This window comes from Myodes glareolus, chromosome 11 (genome assembly GCF_982192425.1).
Source record: "Myodes glareolus chromosome 11, mMyoGla1.1, whole genome shotgun sequence".
Taxonomy (NCBI): domain Eukaryota; kingdom Metazoa; phylum Chordata; class Mammalia; order Rodentia; family Cricetidae; genus Myodes; species Myodes glareolus.
The window spans coordinates 68,599,488-68,619,282 of record NC_142036.1 but is presented as its reverse complement, the minus strand read 5'-3'; the positions used below and the strand labels follow the sequence as shown (position 1 = coordinate 68,619,282).

Genomic DNA, 19,795 nt, shown 5'->3' with positions numbered 1-19,795 from the left:
ACAAACTGTTGTATGAGTTTCTAAAGTGGATTGAGAGATTCTGTCTCAAAATAATAATAAGGTGGAAAACAATTAAGGGAAGACACCAAACATCGACTTCAATATACATTTGGCTTCAATATACATATGTACATGTGTGCATAAGCATACACATACATACATACATACATACACACAGAAAAGTTGGGGAGAGAAGATGGATAGGTACAACCTTAAATGTGGGTAACACTTTGACATGCACCATGGTGCAAGACAGAATAAAAAAATGAAAGAAAGCAGGGTGTTAGTATTCTCCGCTTCTGCTCCCTGACTACACACTCAGCGTGACTAGTTGTCTCACAGTCTTTCTTTAAGTTTCATTTGTCAAGTATTTTATTGCGGACAGAAGAAAAACACATAACACATTAGCCATGGATGACCCTGAACTCCTATCTACCTGTTTTCACTTTCCAAGTGCACATAAACATGTGCCAACATACCAGGTTTATGCAGTGCTGGGGATTGAAGTCAGGGCTTTGTCAATGCTAAGCAAGCATGTTACCAAGTAAGCCTTATCTTCAGATTGCCAATAAGACATTATTAATAAGCAATAAATCACTTTACTTTTCTTGGGTTTCTAGAATTTATTACAGGAACCATAATTCATCCTAAATTCAACCATGAACACTGATACTGATACACAAACAATTAGTTAATTTTAACAGTAATATACATTGAGGCTGAGAGTACAACCAGGGGAACATCCTGAGCTTGACAAAAAAGAATAAGGAAAACATAACTGCATTCAAGTAACTAAACAAAGTTCATATATCAAAACCATGCATTTTCCGTTTTTTCTATTTATTTATTTTTCTATGTGTATGTGGGAGCATTTGTGCCAATAAGCTTGTGGAAGTCAGAGGACAACTTACGGGAGTTAGTTTTCTCCTTCTATCATGCAGATTCCAGAAATTAAGCTTAGGTCATTAACCTTGGTAAGAAGCACCCTTACACATTGAACCATCTCATACCCCCGACTTTCCTGTGTGTATGCATATGTGTGTATATGTATATGGAGGCCGGAGATCCATGTTTGTTGTCTTTCTCAATTGCTCTCCATCTTACTATTTGAGACAGAATCAATCTCTTCCTGCACTGAGTGCTCACTGATGCAGCTAGACTAGCTGGATAGCAAGCCCCAGTAGCTCCCTTGTTTCTGCTTCCCCAGCACTGGGACTGCTGGCCTGTACCCTCAGGCCTGGCTCTTTATGTGGTGATGGGAATCTGAAGTGGGGTCTTTATGCTTGCACATCAAGCACGCTACAGCCTAAGACATCTCCCTAGCTCCCTCCATTTTCCTTTCCTTTTGTAATACTTCATTGAGTATCCTGCCAGAAAGCATTTCCTCCTTTTATTAAATAAAACCTTTCAGTTTAAAAATGATACTACTTCCCTGCTCCCACATCCACCCTTCCTCCACCCCAACCATCCCATTCCCCTAAAGTCTCCCCATCCTCCCAGAAATGTTGTCAGAAATGTTCCCACTGCCATGGAAGCATGCCTGTCAGGTGTTCCCCTTCTCCCTTCTCTCTCCCCATCTCCCCTTACCCCTACCCCACCTCCACGTTCCCAACTTTTGCCTGGCAATCTTGTCTACTTTCAATATCCAGGAGGATAACTATATGTTTTTCTTTGGGTTCACCTTCTTATTTAGCTTCTCTAGGATCACAAATTATATAGGGTCAATGTCCTATTTATTTACTTATGGCTAGAATCTACTTATGAGTGAGTACATACCATATTCATCTTTTTGGGTCTGGGTTATCTCACTCAGAAAAGTGTTTTCTATGTCCATCCATTTGCATGCAAAATTCAAGATATCTTAAATGGGGGAGTCATTTTAGGGTTGGCAAGAGACTTGACTCTAGAGGGGTTCCCAGGTGCCCAAGCTTGTGTCCTTGGGCAGCAGAGGAGAGGGTGCCTGAACTGGCCTTATCCTATAGCCACACTGATGAATATTTTGTATATCACCAAAGAACCTTCATCTGGCGATGGATGGAGATATAGTTAGAGACCCACATTGGAGCACTGAACTGAGCTCCCAAGGTTCAAATGAGGAGCAGAAGGACGGAGAACATGAGCAAGGAAGTCAGGACCGCGAGGGGTGCGTCCACCCACTGAGACAGTGGGACCGATCTAATGGGAGCTCACCAAGGCCAGCTGGACTGGGACTGAGGGAGCATGTGATCAAACCGGACTCTCTGAATGTGGCTGAAAATGAGGGCTGACTGAGAAGCTAAGGACAATGGCACTGGGTTTTGATTCTACTTCATGGACTGGCTTTGTGGGAGCCTAGTCTTTTTGAATGCTCACCTTCCTAGACCTGGATGGAGGGGGGAGGACCTAGGGCTTCCCACAGGGCAGGGAACCTTGACTGCTCTTTGGACTAGAGAGGAATGGGATGGGGGAGGGGAAGAGGAAGAGGGAAATGGGAGGAGGTGGAAATTTTTAATTAATAAATAAATAAATAAAAAAATAATAGATACCATAAACACAATACTTTCAGCCTAACACTGGATTAGTTTTTATGTTAGATTAAAAATAATAATTAATGCTAAATAACTACTAGTGTTATAAAAGTGGCAATCAGACAGCAACTAGGATCTGTTCATCATTAAAGATAAACTCTCTAAGTCAAGGTTTAATCCCGTTTTAACAAATGGACCTCACAAAACCAAAACATTCCATATGATCATAAGACAGAAATTATCTACGGTGATTTGAGTGAGACGAGCTCCCAAGGGCTCATATGGAGACTCTGTCCCCAGACAGTGGAACTGTATGGGAAAGATTAAGGGTGCAACCTTGTTGGAGGAGCTGTTTTATCACATGCCATTTATCAGAAAAATAGATGTTCTAATAAATCAACAATTGTTGAAAAAACCAGCCCATTAAAAAAAAACTTTAAGATGTAATAGTATATTTACAAAAAGAACACAGGTTTGGGCTTTTCATTTGTTACAGAGGACATTACTGAGCTAGCTAGTGAAATCTAAGTAAGATTTATAGATTACATTACAATTAACAAATCAATGTTATCACCTAAATGTTGGTAGCTGTACTGTGTTTATAAAGAAGAACTGCTTGCTTTTAGGAAGAACACAATGAAGTTTGTATCATACACTGTAGTATATAGAATGCATGTTACAACACTGCAGAGGGATAAAGCCAGTGTGGACTAAGGGGAGGAATAAAGTGAAATATTTAACAAAGATTCCTCCTACTATTCTGGAAACTTCCCTATAATATGAACTTATGGCCTCTGTGGACTTACTTAACATGGAGGAGGCTCTGAGTTCCATCCTCAGCATCATAACAAATCAACACAAATTAACCCCTGAAATTAATGTTCTAATGTAGAACTGAAATCAAAGTTCTGAATTGATGTCAATAGAGAGAGTAAAGGTTTTAGACTCTATCTGCCAATGATAGGCGCCTTTCTTCAGTTTCATATGTAGTAACAATTATATAACTTAACCTAAATTTTATTTCTGTCAACTGGGGATTAAAAAAAATGTTTCGTTGTTATTTGTTTTGTTTTGAAGTAGCAATAATCCCTATGAAGTGTATAGTGACAGGAATTTTTTCTTTTTGTTTCTTTTTTTTCTTGAATCACCATATAAATGATCTTTATTCCTTTTTATTTTGTTTCTTTTTCTGGCAGTGCTGAGGATCAAACACAGGGCTTCATGCAAGCTAGGCAAGTGCGCTCTAAGTGAAGTGTACGTGAAGCATTTTTTTTTAACCTCTGTGTACTAATATGTTTAAAATTACAATGTTATATTCACCAATAACAATAAATCTAAAATTCCTTGCTTATACAGAGCTTACTCATGCTCTTATAAGCCTGTAATTAAGAAAGGTGTATAAACTGCATTGTAAGTGATTTGACTTAAGAAAAGGCTCTCCATATTGTGTTCTTAGATAAAATAATAGGAGGCTTGTCTAAGTGTAATACATAAGCTTCAAACAAATTCTTGATGGAAGATGCTAAGGTAAAAGGATGAATGGAAAGGTATAAGGATGCAAACATTGGAGAAAAAACAGTGAAAATCTTTTTAAAGTCAAAAGTCTAAAACATTCATATGGTCTCAAACACTCCTTATCACACATGCGTGCGTGCGTGTGTGTGTGTGTGTGTGTGTCCTTTATATATACTCCTTATCCTTTATATTTATAGTTCTTAGTAAATTATTCTTCATCTTTAAAAGGGATAGTAGGTAGAACAGAGCAGTAAAAGAGGAGGAAGGGGAGTAATAGAACAGGAAGGGTTAAATGGGGTAGGGAATGGAAGGGTAGGACCGAGGAGGGGATACAGGGAGGGACAAAGAATATTAAAGACCTTCTGGAAAATGTCTAAAGGTAAATGTCACATAGTAGAACTTTTCTGGGGGCAGAGAAAATCCCTTCTCTTAAGAGGTAGACTTCTAGACCTGGAATTTTGGCATTACCTCACTCAAAATAATGGTTTCTAGCTCCATGCATTTGCTTGCAAATTTCAAGATGCCGTTAGTTTTTCTGTTGTGTAGTACTTCATTGTGTAAATGTACCACATTTGCTTATCCATTCTTTAGTTGAGGGGCATTTAGAACAAGAGTTCTTAACTGCTGAGCCATCTCCCAGCACATAAAATGAATTTTTTTATATTTATGTAATAGAAAGTTATAGTTCCCCATAGTTGATTGAATAGACGATTTATCATACAAATATTTGTACCTTTAAAATCTTAAACATTCAATACATATAATATAAATATATATTAAATTTCAAAGAAAATAAAATTACCCTCTTGTCCATTTCATATGATGAAGCTTCTGTACTTGGCAAAAGGTGGGTGACAGTAGCTATTAGGATCTGTAGGCAAAAGATGAATAAGTAAATGAGTTTAAAATACATGACATTCATTGAATTCCCTAAAACTTAAGTACTATATGCTTAAGTGATAGAAAATCTATTGCTGTAAATTTAACATCAATATAACATCTAAACACAGTTTCTAACCCATATACTGTTATATTAATTTGTACAATGTAAGTTTTTTAGTACATTTAACTGTTAATCATTTATAATCCTCATGTACAGAATGAAAATTACAATACATAAGTTCTGTCAATGGTAAATCATTTCATACTAATTCAATTCACAAGGTCGATCAATGTGTATAAAAACAGATATTCAGGTCCATTAGAGGAAATCCAAAGACAGAGGTAAAGGATTTATAAAGATCTTTATAATCCTACCACCCCAAGAACTACATTCCTATGCCTTTCCAGATCTCCCTATCTATGTCGACTGAGCAGCCCACAACCGACATGCTTCAAAGTCCAAAAATTTTACTGTACACTCCAAAAGATTTTGTGGTTGGGGAGATCATGCAGTTGTAGAGTACTTGCCTAGCATGCAAGACATGCTAGCTCACAGCCACAAAAACACATAAAAATGGTGGAACAGGCCAGTAATCCCAGCACTGGACACGCAGGAGGATCAGGAGTTCTAGCTCATCCTTAGCTAGTCAGTAAGTTTGAGTCCAGCCTGGGCTATATTAGACTCTATCTCCAGAAGTTTTGAGTTTTAAAGAATTTCAAATTTTTGAATTAGGAATGTTTGACTGCTGGAGTCTATGAAAGTATTCCAAGACAGGAAAATATGAAAGTATTCCAAGGTAAGAAAATAAAACAAAAGAAAAAATACTTGAAATTTGAAAATACTTCTGGTAAATAAACATTTCACATAAAGAATATTCAAGATAGACATATATGCAACACGTAAAGATAGTCTTTGAGATAAGTGGTTTAAATGAACACATATTAAAAGCATCAAACATTACCTAAACACATATGAAATAGAAATATGAAATTATAAAAAGTCATTAAGGTAAATTTTATCTATTTGGAAAATACTTAAATTACAATGACTTTTTTTTTTGGAGATGCAGTACTGCTACATTGCCCAAGCTAGCTTTAAACTCCTGGGTTCAAGTGCCCTTCCGATCTGATTCTCCTGAGTAGATATGAGTATAAGTATGTGGCACCATTCCTTTTTTTTTTTTTAAGAAAAGGGATATTTATTTTATCTACATGTGTATTTTGCATGTGTGTTTGTATGTGTATCACATTCATGCAGAGTAGCCCAGGAAGTCAGAAGGTGCTGAACAGGAGCTGCAGGTGGCTGTGAGTCACAATGTGGCTCTTGGTTCTTCTAGAAGAGCATTAAACAGTGTTAGCCACTGAGCCATCTCTCCAGCCCCACCCACCTTTGATAACTTTTATTTTGACTTATTTGTACATGTTTATGTCTGAAGGTTTGTATGCTGTTTGTGTGTGGATACTTGAGGAAGCCAGATAGTGGTACTGATCCCATGGAGCCGACACTAAAGAAGTTGGGAGTACCTGATATGAGTGCTGGGACTGAGTTCAAGTTCTCTGGAAAAACAGTCAGTGCTTATAATTGCTAAGCCATCTCACCAGCCCCATCCCCAGCCTTTTTTTTCCCCCTTAAATTTCCGTGTATATGTTTGCCTATTTGTGGGTATGCGAATGTGAGTGCAGGCTGTGTGGAGGTCAGAGCCATTGGATCCTCCTTTAGCTGGAAATTCAGGCAGCCATAAGCCATTGATGTATGTGCTGGGAACTAAACTCTGGTCCTATGCAAGAGCAGATGCTCTTAACTGCTGAGGCAGCTCTTTAGCCCCTATTCTTAGCTCTTATTTAACGTTTCTTTTGTAGTAATGGTGATTGAATCTAAGCCTTGGCATGTTAGGTAAGTACTCTACCACCATGCTACCTCGTCTTTTAAATTCACTAGTTATATTAGTTAATTTTTTAATTAATTAAAATAGGGTCTCACTAAGTAGTTTAGGGTGTCCTAGAATATGTAATTCTCCACCTCAGCATCCTGAGTAGCTCGTATTACAGACACCAGTCACCACAAACCAGCTGTGGTGGTTTGAATAGGTATGGCCCACATACACTCATGTGTTTAAATGTTTGGCCATAGTATGTGGCCTTGTTTGAGTAGGCAGGGCTTTGTTGGAGTAGGTGTGACCTTGCTGGAGGAAGTAAGTCCGCTGTGGAGGTGGGCTCTTAGGTCTCATATATGCTCAAGCCATGCCCAGTGGGACAGACTCCTGCTACCTTCAGAACAAGATGTAGAACTCTCAGCTCCTTCTATAGCACCATGTCTACTTGTATGCCACCATGATGTATGCTACCACGATGATAATGGACTAAACTTCTGAAACTGTAAGCCACCACCAATTAGATGTTTTCCTTTGTAAGAATTGCTGTGGTCATGGTGTCTCTTCACAGCAACAGAAACTCTAAGATAGAATTTGGTACTAGGGGCTGGGGTATTGCTGTGATAGGCTTGACCATGCTTTTGTTTAGAGAAACGTGAATTTTGGGACTTTGGATTAGAAAAGCAGTGGAGCACTGTAAGTGGGGCTTAATGGCCATACTAATAGGAACATGGAAAACAGTGGTTCTGAGCATGACTGGAATTGTTGGGGCCTAGCTAAGAGATTTCAGAGGAAAAGAATTTTCATATGTGGCCTAGACACTATTCTTGTGATATTTAGGTGAATAATATGGATGCTTTTTGCCCTTGTCCAAAAAGTCTGCTTGAGTCTAAAGTGAAGAGTTTTGGACTAATTTCATTGGCAAAGGTAATCTCAAAACAGCCTAGTATGGAGTCTTTTGTGTGGTTACTAGTGTTGACTTTTATGAAGATTTATAATGAAAAGGAGCAAGTTGAGCAAAGAAAAATATAAAATGCACAATTTGAGGAGAAAGGGGGCATCAGAAAGTAGAATGGCGCTAAGTCCTGTGTTCAAGGAGATAAACAGATTAGAAATGGAATAAAAGGAGTGGTGGCTCCAGGACAAGATCCCATCCAGCCACACTTCCAACTTTTAAAAAGGAATTAATGAAAACCTTAGACCTTGATGTGGTGGTACACGCCTTTAGTTCCAACATCCCAGAGGCAGAGGCAGGGGACCTCTAAGTTTGAGGTCAGCCTTGTCTACAGATCCAGTTCCAGGACAGCCACTCTAAGGCAGTAAAGAAAACAGAAAGCTGATGAAGATGTAATTGAACGAGAGGCCCATATTCCAGCCCCAGCAAATAGTAGAACTTGGCAGTTTCTGACATGTTTCTGGCTTAGATGAAGGAGCAACGACTAAAGAAAACTGCTGATGCCAGGCACGTATCAAGGGTGTTCCTGAATGGAGACTTAGAGAGGCCATTGTGTGAAACTGTAAAAGTGAGGCCTGGATTGCCTTGGAGACCCCAAGATGTTGGAGAGATCAAAGTTGTGAGAACCTGCCAAGGAGAGCTGCTAACACAGAGTGGAACCAGCCCACCAGTAAGAAGTGTGTTGCAGTTCACAAAGCTGGAAGGAGTTGGAGAGCTGAAGAGTGTTTTGATATTAGACATGGAGATGCAGAAATTAGAGATTACCCAGCTGGCTTACAGTCTTGCTTTGGCCCAGTATTCCTTCACTATCCTTCTATTCCTTTTGGAATGGTAACATATACCCTGTACCATTATATGCTGGAAATATGTAATCTGCTTTTTGATTTTGATTTTACAGGAGATTACAGTTAAGAGATTGCATGAACACCAAATGTTTACCTATGAAAAAAACAGCACCTATTAAAATAATTTCATATTTAAGGTATCCACATCTAATAAATTTTAATATACGGTTATAATAAAAATAAAGAAGGAGTTGTTCACCTGAATAATTTTCAAGGGCGAGTCGGGCTGGTAGGCCTGCAGTCTAGGTGCATAGTGAACCAGCATGTGAAGCATGTGACATGCCACATGGGCAACTGTTTTATTCGTGAACTGTAACAACAAAAGCCATTGTTACAAAACCCTTCTTTATGCTTACTCGTCAATATTAGCTTCTGGCAATTTAAATATCATGTTTCCTTTTAGTATAAATTTCAGCTGTTGTACTGTACATTTCTCAAAGCTTGTACCTGTACAGTTTCCATTTTATTCTGCACTTTGCTTAGCAAAGCACCTCAAACATAGCATATAATCAGAATTATCTGTCAATTCACTGGTATTACTAAAAAGTGCTTACTATGCATATCACATATTTAGCCTTAAACAGATGTTGTGGTATTAAAAGCTTTAAGACAAGAATAATAAATATTCTTTCATAAGTAAAAATATTCCTATAAGCAGGGAATGGTGGAACATGCCTGAAATTTCAGCATGCAGAATGCTGAAGAAGGAAAATTATGAGTTCGTGACAGTTTGAGCATTCTACTGAATTAGAAGGTAGCCTGGGCTAAATAGTGAGACAGTCTCAAACAATAATAGCAAAAACAAACCCCCAAATAATACTGAAATGCAATAAATTTTATAATTTTATTCAGATATTCTACTTGATTAGATTATCACTAATTTTTAAAACTCTTTTGTGTTGGTAGCCTGCATCTATGTATGTACACCATGTATGGGCCTGGTAGGCAAAGAGGCCAGAAAAGGGTACTGGGTCTCCTGGAACTAGAGTTATAAGGAGTTCTGAGTTGCCACATGGATGCTGGGAATTGAACCCAGGGTCCTCTGAAACAACAGCAAGTGCTCTTCACCACTCAGCTATCTCTCCAGCCCCTAGATCACTACTTTTAAACAAAGTCTATCCTGGCTATAAAGAGGATATTTATTTTGATTAATAAAGTAAAAAAACTCAGTCATTTAGGGAGTAAAAAAGATCAGAAAATGAGTCACAAAAATATTAGTTAAAAATCAAGAGGATTGGGAAGGTGGCTCAGCTTGTGCCTAAAGCTGAAGTGTGAGGATTTGAGTTCAAGTCCTCAGCATTCTATGAAAAGCTGCCCATGACTTTGGTCTCAGCACACAAGCATACACATAAGCATATACCATACCTCTCTCCCTCTCCCTTCTCTTATGCACACACATACACTAAATCATCTCCCTCCTATGTGCTGTTTTAAATGGCCGGTTTATTTTTAAGACATCAATAACAAATTTTCTAGGAAAGAAATCAAATACAGAAAAGTTCAGACATAAGAGCTAATCACAAAAATACCTTAAATTCAAGAGTGGGACCATTCTTAAAGTGGGTCAGAATCAAGAAGTTCATGTAATAATATATGATGAAAATGACTATTGAATATTGTAGTCACAGGGGCCCAGGATTATTAAGTGTGTGGGGAAAAATCCTGTGTCCTAATGATCTCAATATTTTTCATGAAATAGATTTCTTTACCTTTAATGAAACACAAATTACATTCAGAGCTTCTTTAATTTGAGGATGATGAGATTCATGAACTAATTCTTCACAAATCCAAATACCTAAACTGCAAAGTGCTACACATCTGAAAAAAAAAAAGATACCATACAATGACTTTAAATAAAACAGAACTTTCAGTACAATCACTGTTTAAATCAATCAAAAACTTTGCTACTGTATAAGTTAGCTGATAAGTGTGGAAAAGTGGAAATAAAAACACTGCCAATAGAAAGCTAGCTTTCTCCTATAGTCCATCACCAACAGTGATACAACAAACAGAGCAGGAGTGCTGGGCCTTCTGACAAATCCATAAGATTAAATTGACAAGAAGTCTTCTTCCTAAACAAATGGAGAGCCTGCTTTCAACAGAAGAGAGTCTAATATTCTTGACTAGCAACAGTAAAATTAGCTTATATAAAAATAAATTGATGGAGTAAGTAAAATATTTTTGTTATTCAAATTTAACACAACTAGCCACAATTTTCTTAAACAAACTGAAAATAATTTTTAAAAACTCCAGAAGAAATAGACCTTGTAGGGCTTTACTTGCTTCTCTAACCTTGTGGGGTTTTATCTTCCTTAAAGTGACTCAGCTAAGATTCAGCTGGAAGTTACTTGGTAATCAGAATCAGGAAGACTTCAAAGTTTAGGCTTCTGATAAACTGTTTAACAGTTCTCTCCAATTATAAAAATAGCCTACTTTCTGTAATTCTGGCATATGAACATGTATTAATACTGATATTCTTACACTACATTTTAGAATAGTTCAATGAATTTTTTTTTTCTTCTAGAACACAGAGGAATCTGAAGTCTTCTCTTATGGTGTAGACTGTTGTTACCCAACTGTTTACACCAGAGATGACCAAGACGTCTTCAGAGTAAGGGCTACTGCCTTATTTTCACTCCTTTGGCATCAACCCATAATTCTTTCATAGTGTTAATAGATCTAAGTAACTATGTTTGAGGTTTCAGCAATAGCAGTATATGAAGTCATAAAGCAACAATACATTTTGAAATGCAGCAAAATGTTCCATAAACTCAATTAACCAAAAGCAGAGATTGGGAGTACCAATACAAACAAGTTTTTGTTGGAACACCAAGGGTTGCCTGGGTGTGGTAGTTCCTGCCTATAATCCTAGCACTTGAGAAGCTGAGGCAGGAGAATCAGGTCCTGTTCAAGGGCAATCTTGGCTCTATTGTGAGCTTAAGGCCAGCCCATATTTACATGAGATCCTGTCTCAAAAAACAAAAATCAATGAATTAAATTAAAATATTGAAATATGAAATAACAGGCTACAAACAAGATGTTTCTAAATTTGTGTGTGTACACCAAGAAAAAGTAGAGGACATAAAACAGACTATGGTGTTTCTTCCCTAATCTATTAAAATAATTAAGATTATTTTGGGATTGGGAGATGGCTCAGTGGGTAAGAGTGCTTACTACAAAGCATGAAGACTTGAGTTCAGACACCCAGCATTCCATACCTGTAAAACCCTGGGTATGTGTAAACCAGCAATCCCAATGAGGACAGGGGGAGCAGTACAGTGTTGAACAATAGCCTAGTCAAAACTTGGCAAGGTCTAGGTTCAGGGAGAGATCCCATGTTTTAATGTAATAAGGTGGAAAGCCACAGAGGATACCTGATGTCTTCCTCTGACCTGCACACATGCATGCATGAGCACCTGCATAGATATGTATACATATATATATATATATACACACACACATATGCACAAAAAGGAAAGTAAAAACCTTCTGATAGTCTATTAAAAATCATGATCAAATAGGTGGCTATTAAAGTATACTATTTTCTTAGATATATCAATTTCTGTAATCTAAATATTTTAACGAGCATTGATCTCTACTCTGTACTTCAAAGCACTATATAAATAACTAATGAAACAATGATGAAGTAAAAGGTTGTCAAATAAGATTAAAACAAATTATTTTATTTATAAAAGATGAAGGCTTTTAGAAGTCTGGAACAATTTGAAGTGTTGTAATTTTTACAAACTACTAGAGATAGCTGTTACATTAAGAACATCTGACCTACCGTGCAGGACCAGAGGGCTCATCTCTTGCTGAGCTTAATACAGTTTTAATTATAAGTTCCTAAAATAAGAAGAAACAGAAGAAATGATTACAATTTCTAATGTACTAGTATAATGAATGAATTAGTATAGTGTACTAATTCAACAAATATTTACGAGTAGGCCATACTGGGCCCGACAGTGCTCTGGGCATTAGAAATAGAGTGGGTAAGTGAACAATCTGTTCTTAAATTTACTTTTAATAAAAACTCAGAATTATTCTAAAAGGTAGCTAACAAATCATGAAATTTATAACTAAAATATCTTTAAAAATAACTTTTTTCATGATTAGGAGAATAATAAAGAATCACTACATAACAGAACTGATACCGAAAAGGCATGAATACCTTAAATGTTTTTTAGATATAGTATTTGAACGGCAAGGTCAGATGGCTTCACTGGCCATTTTTTATCAAACCTTTTTAAAATCTGAAGAAACAAGTGCATCTTCATTCTCATTTCATGAGGCCTCATTATCTGAATATCCAAATCCATACAGATACCACTTTATTTTTTGAAAAGTCTTCAAAAAAATTACTAGTATTCTATACCAAACTGAGCAGTACATTTAAAAAAGACTGTACATGATTAAATAGAATTTATTCCTGTAAAGAAATGGTAGTTAATTTCTTGGAAGTATTAATATTGTTAAAACAGCCATGCCACTCCAAGCAATCTCATTTATACTTATCTATCTAAGGCTACAAATCAGTATGACAGAAACAGGCATTCTGTCATGCTTGTACTCTCAGAAGCCAGAGGCAAAGGGAGAAGGATCACAAGGTCCAAGCTAGTCTAGGCTACATAGGGAAATCTTCGTCTGAAAACACAAAACAAATTAAAAAAGTTATCTTTCAACAGTATTTCTGGTGCTATAAGCCTGTGATACCTGTACTTGGGAGGTAAGGGCATGAGGATCTCTACCAGTTCAAGGACACTCTGGGTTGCAGAGTAGATTCTAGGCCAGTCTAGGATACTTGGTGAGATCTTATCTCAAAACAGCTCAAAATATGCTATAATGAAACCCATACTCTATATACTAACTAAAAACATTTTTTAAATGCTTAAGAAGAAATCCAACCCAAAACTTTCAGTAAAAGCAACTTGGAAAAAATAAAGCATCAGCATGATCCCCCAGGAGCCAGTGTCTTCTCCTCAGCTCTTCTGAGGCTAAAGACCAAGTCAAGATAAACATGGAACATCCTGGCAGTTACTGTCACAGCACACTTTACCAACAGGAGGGCTAAGCCCTTGGGCATTTAGAGTACACAGGCATATAGTCAGAAACAATGACCTAGTCACAGAATTATTCACTAGGGCTCACACTGCTGAGCCCAGAACTTTAACGGGGGAATTTTCACGCCAGTTCCCCTCTACCTTGGTGTAAGAGGTATTGAGTCCATAGGAACAAACATGCAATCAAATCATATTTCCTCTTTAAACAGAGGCTTAGAATTATTCTTCACTAGTTTTGTAACCTGAAAACTTTGAGAAGTGTACAATTGCAACTGTCATTTGTCATGCCTGTTCCTGATGAATGTGCAAGCCCTTTAATGCTTCAAGTACAGGAGATATTCCATATTTCATACAAAGCAATAAAGTTCTATCACTTAGATATAATGTATCAAGAATAGAAAGTGGAAGTTAAAACATTTAGCTTTAGTGTGACATCTCAAAATAACAGCATAGGTCTTAGGTCACATATTCAGTGAGTGAATTAATGACTCCTAAGGGACAGACATGTGAGTAGACTCGATAATGAGAACAGGTTTCAAAGTTTTCAGGTTTAAACCTGAAAAGGCTTTGTTCCTAGCAGACATTCCAGATTTATGACTGGAATATTAACATTCTTTTGTAACAAGGTTTCAAAAAGAAAAGGGAGAAGACAGATTACATCATATATGCTAAATACTAGCATCTGATTTCTTACCTTAACATCTGTAAATTGAGACACAGCAATCTCAGGGATGTTGGGATGGAGAGCAGGCAGTTCACAGTATAAGTTGGGAAAGCAAACTAAGGATCCCAGAAGAACTTGTGCTTCCACTCTTGGTGCCTGTGTATCAGATGTAAACACTCTATTAAATGCTAGCTAACTGTGTTCTTAAACTATCAGTAAATATTTTGTTCTACCATTAAGTATTTTGTTCTATAATTACATTATACAGGGCAGTGAGAACATGCAATGATTCAAAAGAGGAATGTAAAAGATTTAAGTTTCCATCTAGAACTTCTAACTTCTAAAGAGAGTATGATCATTTTCAGTAAATACAATGGACAAATAACAAAATGTTCTTTAAAAGCAACCAATAAACAAAAACTATCTGTAGCTAATCTTTAAATAGGAACATAAGATGATAACCAGAATACATTTAACATAATTAAAGAAAAAAAAAGAACATTTTATTTACTTATTTATTTAGAGTCAGGGTTTTGGTACATAGTCAAGGCTGGCCCTAAACTCACTTTGTAGCCCAGGCTGGTCTTGAACTTGTGATTCTCCTATTTCGGCATCCCAGGTGCTGGGCTTATAGGCATGTGCAACTATGCCTGACTAAATTACTTTAAATGTAGTTCATATTTCACTACCTATTGTTCAAATAAGTTAATGACTTGATGTCACTACTTTAGAATGAATAAGAAGAGATTAAAATGTTAATTCTGTCTTTAAGAAATAGGTACCAGGCTAGATGGTTTTATCTTTTTATGCATATGAACAAAACCACTATTCTTAATATTTACTACCATTATAATCCATGTCAACATAAATCATACAGAAGAAAGTATTTTATGTTGTCTTTCATTTTATTAAGTCATCTCTTAAGTATCAATATTGAATATTTCCTCTTCTGCTCTCTTGCATGTCCACCAAAAAGGACCAAAGCATTAATTTACAGACTAATTGGTTTTTAGGTTTAAGAATACTTAATAAAAATGTGAAACACCAGTATATTAGCAACACAGTATTTCCATTCACATAAATCAAGATTCAGTGTCTAAAAGATTTTCATCTTAGTATGACTTAAGCTTATATGACTTTCAACAGAACAGAACAGCTCATCTTTACAGGACTTGCTAGAGTATATCAAAATCCCCACCCTAGAGAGGCTGGGGCGGAACGATTGCAAGCTGAAAGCTTGCCTGTACTACCAGAAAGACATTGTCTCAAAAAAAAAAAAAAAACCAACAAAACAAAAGGCAAAACACTCCATGTGCAGATTAAAAGGCAACCTAGACTTACAGGTTTGAAAGGGCAGGGTAAACTGACATCTACCACCCTGCTTTAAAACTATCCTATACACCAAGATATTTTATGCTATTTGTGGCTATTATGAAGGGTGATGTTTCTCTGATTTCTTTCTTGGCCCATTTATCATCTGTGTAAAGGAGGGTTACTGATTTTTTTGAGTTTAGGTATATATCCAAAGGTTGCTCAATCATGCCACAAGGACATGTGCTCAACTATGTTCACAGCAGCATTGTTTGTCATAGCCAGAACCTGGAAACAACCTAAATGCCCCTCGACTGAAGAATGGATAAGGAAGATGTGGTACATTTACACAATGGAGTACTACACAGCAGAAAAAAAAATGACAACTTGAAATTTGCAAGCAAATGGATGGAGCTAGAAAACATCATATTGAGTGAGGTAACCGAGACTCAGAAAGACAATTATCATATGCACTTTTAGACATAAGTGGCTTTTAGACATAAAGCAAAGAAAACCAGCCTACAAATCACAATCCCAGAGAACCTAGACAACAATGAGGACCCTAAGAGAAACATACATGGATCTAATCTACATGAGAAGTAGAAAAAGACAAGATCTCCTGAGTAAATTGGGAGCATGGGGACCATGGGAGAGAGTTGAAGGGGAGAGGCAAAGAGGGGAACAGAGAAAAATGTAGAGCTCAATAAAAAATATAAAATAAAATAAAATAATTGTCCTATACAAATTGAACTAACTTTTAAAAACTCAATATTTAGCTAAAGGCATTAGTTGGGTAAGGTAACTGTAATGTCTGAATATGAAGCTACAACAGAAACAAGTGACTATGTAATAGTTAAGAAAGACAAAATTCAATCACTTGTCATCTGCTTAAGGAAGGAAGGAATCATTAACAATGAGAGATGATATGGATGGGATCTAAAATGAGAATTGAAAGAGCCAAGACCTGGGATTAGTATTTTTAACACCATCCAGAGGGAGGCTGCTTCTAACCTTACAGAGCACATGTGAGTGTCTAGCTGCTTTCTTATAATGATTTGGTTTCTACGTAGCCTTCCTCAGTAATAGGCAGCATGCAAATTAGCAGAGAAAGGGACTGTTGCTTGCATTATCCAAAGGATGCTGTTATAAAATCAGTATCTAGACATAGAGGAGGAAAGTTAGTCACATAAATAGCATCAGGGTTTATTTCTACAGCTCTTTGAGAGAAGTTACAGAAAATACGCTTGGTAATCTGGAGTAACTTGTTCACTGATAAAGAAAAGTTTTCACGGTAACTTAATAAGAAGTGACAGTTATTTGAATATCAGTCTCCTTTGAGTTCTATCAACTTTTGCCAGTCTAAGAGGTTGATTATCTAGGTACCGCGGTAATACTACAATGGACTTGTAGCTTGTGTTTCACCTTTGGTTTGTTTTCCACGTAATCTACCCCAAAAGTAATATATTTATTTAATATTCTCAAGACACAGTTTAATTATCTCTTTACTTATTTTAAAGTATTTAAGTCAGTATAGCAGTCTAACCTAGTCTATAGCACTTAAAACATACTAAGATGCATCCCCCAATGACGTCATTCATCATCTAACATCTCATCACAACCTAGGTCTGATTCAGTACTTCAGCATTGCTAATGAGCAACCAGACCATAGTACATGTTGTTGTGCTTGAGCATGCTTTCAGTGATAAGTAAGGACAAGTTCCTGTTCCTCTGTAAACCATCCTCTGCATATATAAAGAGGAAGAAAAAGTTCATAAACCACCAAAGTCTAAGCACAATGTTGAGCGTATATTGGTACTGGATAAGTACTTAACATTTTCAGCAGTAAGTAACTACTAAGCACTGCTCTGTGCTAGACCCTGAAGATACCAAGATACAAGACACTGTGAATGTTTTCTAGGAACAGTGAAAACAAAACTGGTTAGAAATACAGTTTTTTCCTTTTCATTTGCACATTTCCTCTTGCCAATATTTTCTCTTCCATATATCCTAATTTTTTTCTAACAGGACATTAGAAGGTGATCTTACCAAAATACACATTTGATCATATTTCCTTAAATGATGACTCAATTTTCCTTAGAGAAAATCTAACCCATGTTAGCACTACATCCACAGCTACTACCTCTCTAGCTAGCTCACTTCTGCTCCTTACGTAGGAAATATTCCACCTACCCTTGTTTCTCTGCAATTATCTCACATCTTCCTAACATGTAAAGGTTACTCCAAGGACATATTTCTGGGTTATCCCATAAATGCTTGTTCTTTATATTAAAAATTTAATTGTCAAATAAAAATTCTCATTAAAAAAACATGATTTAATAAACATGCAGTAATGATTACTTTCCATGCTTCCTTATCTTTTTCAATAACTTGCAACCTTTTTTTCACTTCTGTCCCTCTTTCCCTACATGTCTCAATTTTAAATCTTTCTTTTTTCTATCAGATGTAAACCATTTTTATAGCTCTTGGGGGCAATTTACCAACTAATTTTATTGATTTCTTAACACATCAGAATTTCCTTCTTTTAATGTGGGAGAAGCAATCAATTCCAATTAAATGTTAAACTTTCCTGGACATAAATTTGTTATATTTTATCACCAATAACACTTTTTGTTGCTTTGTGAGCTGAGTCTTGATAAATAGAGTTTATTACCTTAAAAGAACTAGAAATAAGGACTTACATTAAGAAAAGCTGAAGAAGCCACTCTCCCAGCTGCTATAATAAAATCCATAATCAGCATTGTGGCACCAGGCAAACCAAGTGAAAAAAACTGAGGTGAGCAGTGCTTGATGATTGTATTGACAATGTCCTTAGAAGAAGTAAAAAGGAAAGAAAGATGATCACATATGTATTATTGGGTATCAGCTAATCAATTTCATTAAAAATAGGCAAAGTGTGAAATAAAAAATATACTGACTGACTACCTGGAAAGACTAATTTTAATTCTTCCAATTAATACATGTTTCGTATATTTTGTTAGGAAAGTAAACTTAAAACACATCTGATTAAATGACATAAACGATAGAACTTTCTTTTCCAATTAGAGAGCAAGGAGGGCTCTTTGCTTCACAGCAAATTTTAGCCCCACATTTCATAACATTGAATTACAGGGCAGTTTCTCCAGTCACCTAGTTGCTTCTGAGTGAAAATTCACACCCTATACCTACACTGAACCTATGTGATCTGCTATGTAGCAACTGCAGAGATTGGAAGTTCTTGAATAATAGATATATAGCTTCTGAAACCTAAAGGTAGGTGTTTTTAAGTGAATATTCTTAATATGGCATTATGATTCTGGAATTTGCCAGGAAAGATGCAGTGCATTTGGTTGTATTATTCAATGTGACTTTTCAGGAAAGGTTTTAATTAGCCTATATTGATTATATATTGATGTGGAATTCCCCTCTATATGCTGTGAATACCATTAGTTAATAAAGAAACTGCCTTGGCCTGTTGATAGTGCAGAACTTAGGTAGGCGGGGAAAATGAAACTGAATGGAGAAAGGAGGCAGTGAGAGAGAAGCCATGCAGCTGCACTGGAGACAGATGCGCTGAAACTTTGCTGGTAAGCCTCAACCTTGTCGTGATGCACAGAAAATGGAGATGGGTTAAATTAATATGTAAGAGTTAGCCAATAAGAAGCTAGAGCTAATGGGCCAACCAGTGATTTAAATAATATGGTTTCTGTGTGATTATTTTGGGGCTGAACTGTGGGGCGGCCAGGACGAACAAGCAGCCCCCTTCAACAACATATAATAATATGTTTCATTATGACATTTTCACATAGGTACATAGTATACTTTGGTCACAGTTACCCCGAACCTTTTCTTTTTTTTAAAAAAATATTTATTTATTTATTTATTATGTATACAATATTCTGTCTGTGTGTATGTCTGTAGGCCAGAAGAGGGCACCAGACCTCATTACAGGTGGTTGTGAGCCACCATGTGGTTGCCGGGAATTGAACTCAGGACCTTTGGAAGAGCAGGCAATGCTCTTAACCTCTGAGCCATTTCTCCAGCCCCCCCCCGAAACCTTTTCTTGTCATTGCCCCACATACTCCTTCTGATCCCCTTCTCCCAACCAGTCTTCCTTCCACTAAATATGACTGACCTTAAATAAAAACTCTACTTTTGTAGTAGTAAGTACGTAATAGTATTTGAGTT

The 19,795-nt window shown here is 36.7% G+C and overlaps 1 protein-coding gene across 7 annotated transcripts in view; it reads right to left on the bottom strand.

The window, feature by feature from the left end:
* The window catches only part of Ralgapa1 (Ral GTPase activating protein catalytic subunit alpha 1), a 217,023-nt gene that overhangs the window by 80,770 nt on the left and 116,458 nt on the right, over window positions 1-19,795 (bottom strand). For all 7 annotated transcript variants that reach the window (XM_085697620.2, XM_085697618.2, XM_085697619.2 and 4 more), the window contains 6 exons: window positions 18,310-18,438; window positions 14,330-14,455; window positions 12,363-12,421; window positions 10,285-10,393; window positions 8,775-8,885; window positions 4,825-4,893 (listed from right to left, as the gene is read on the bottom strand). In XM_085697620.2, the coding sequence (XP_085553746.1) occupies window positions 4,825-4,893; window positions 8,775-8,885; window positions 10,285-10,393; window positions 12,363-12,421; window positions 14,330-14,455; window positions 18,310-18,438 (603 nt within the window). The remainder of the gene's footprint in view (window positions 1-4,824; window positions 4,894-8,774; window positions 8,886-10,284; window positions 10,394-12,362; window positions 12,422-14,329; window positions 14,456-18,309; window positions 18,439-19,795) is intronic.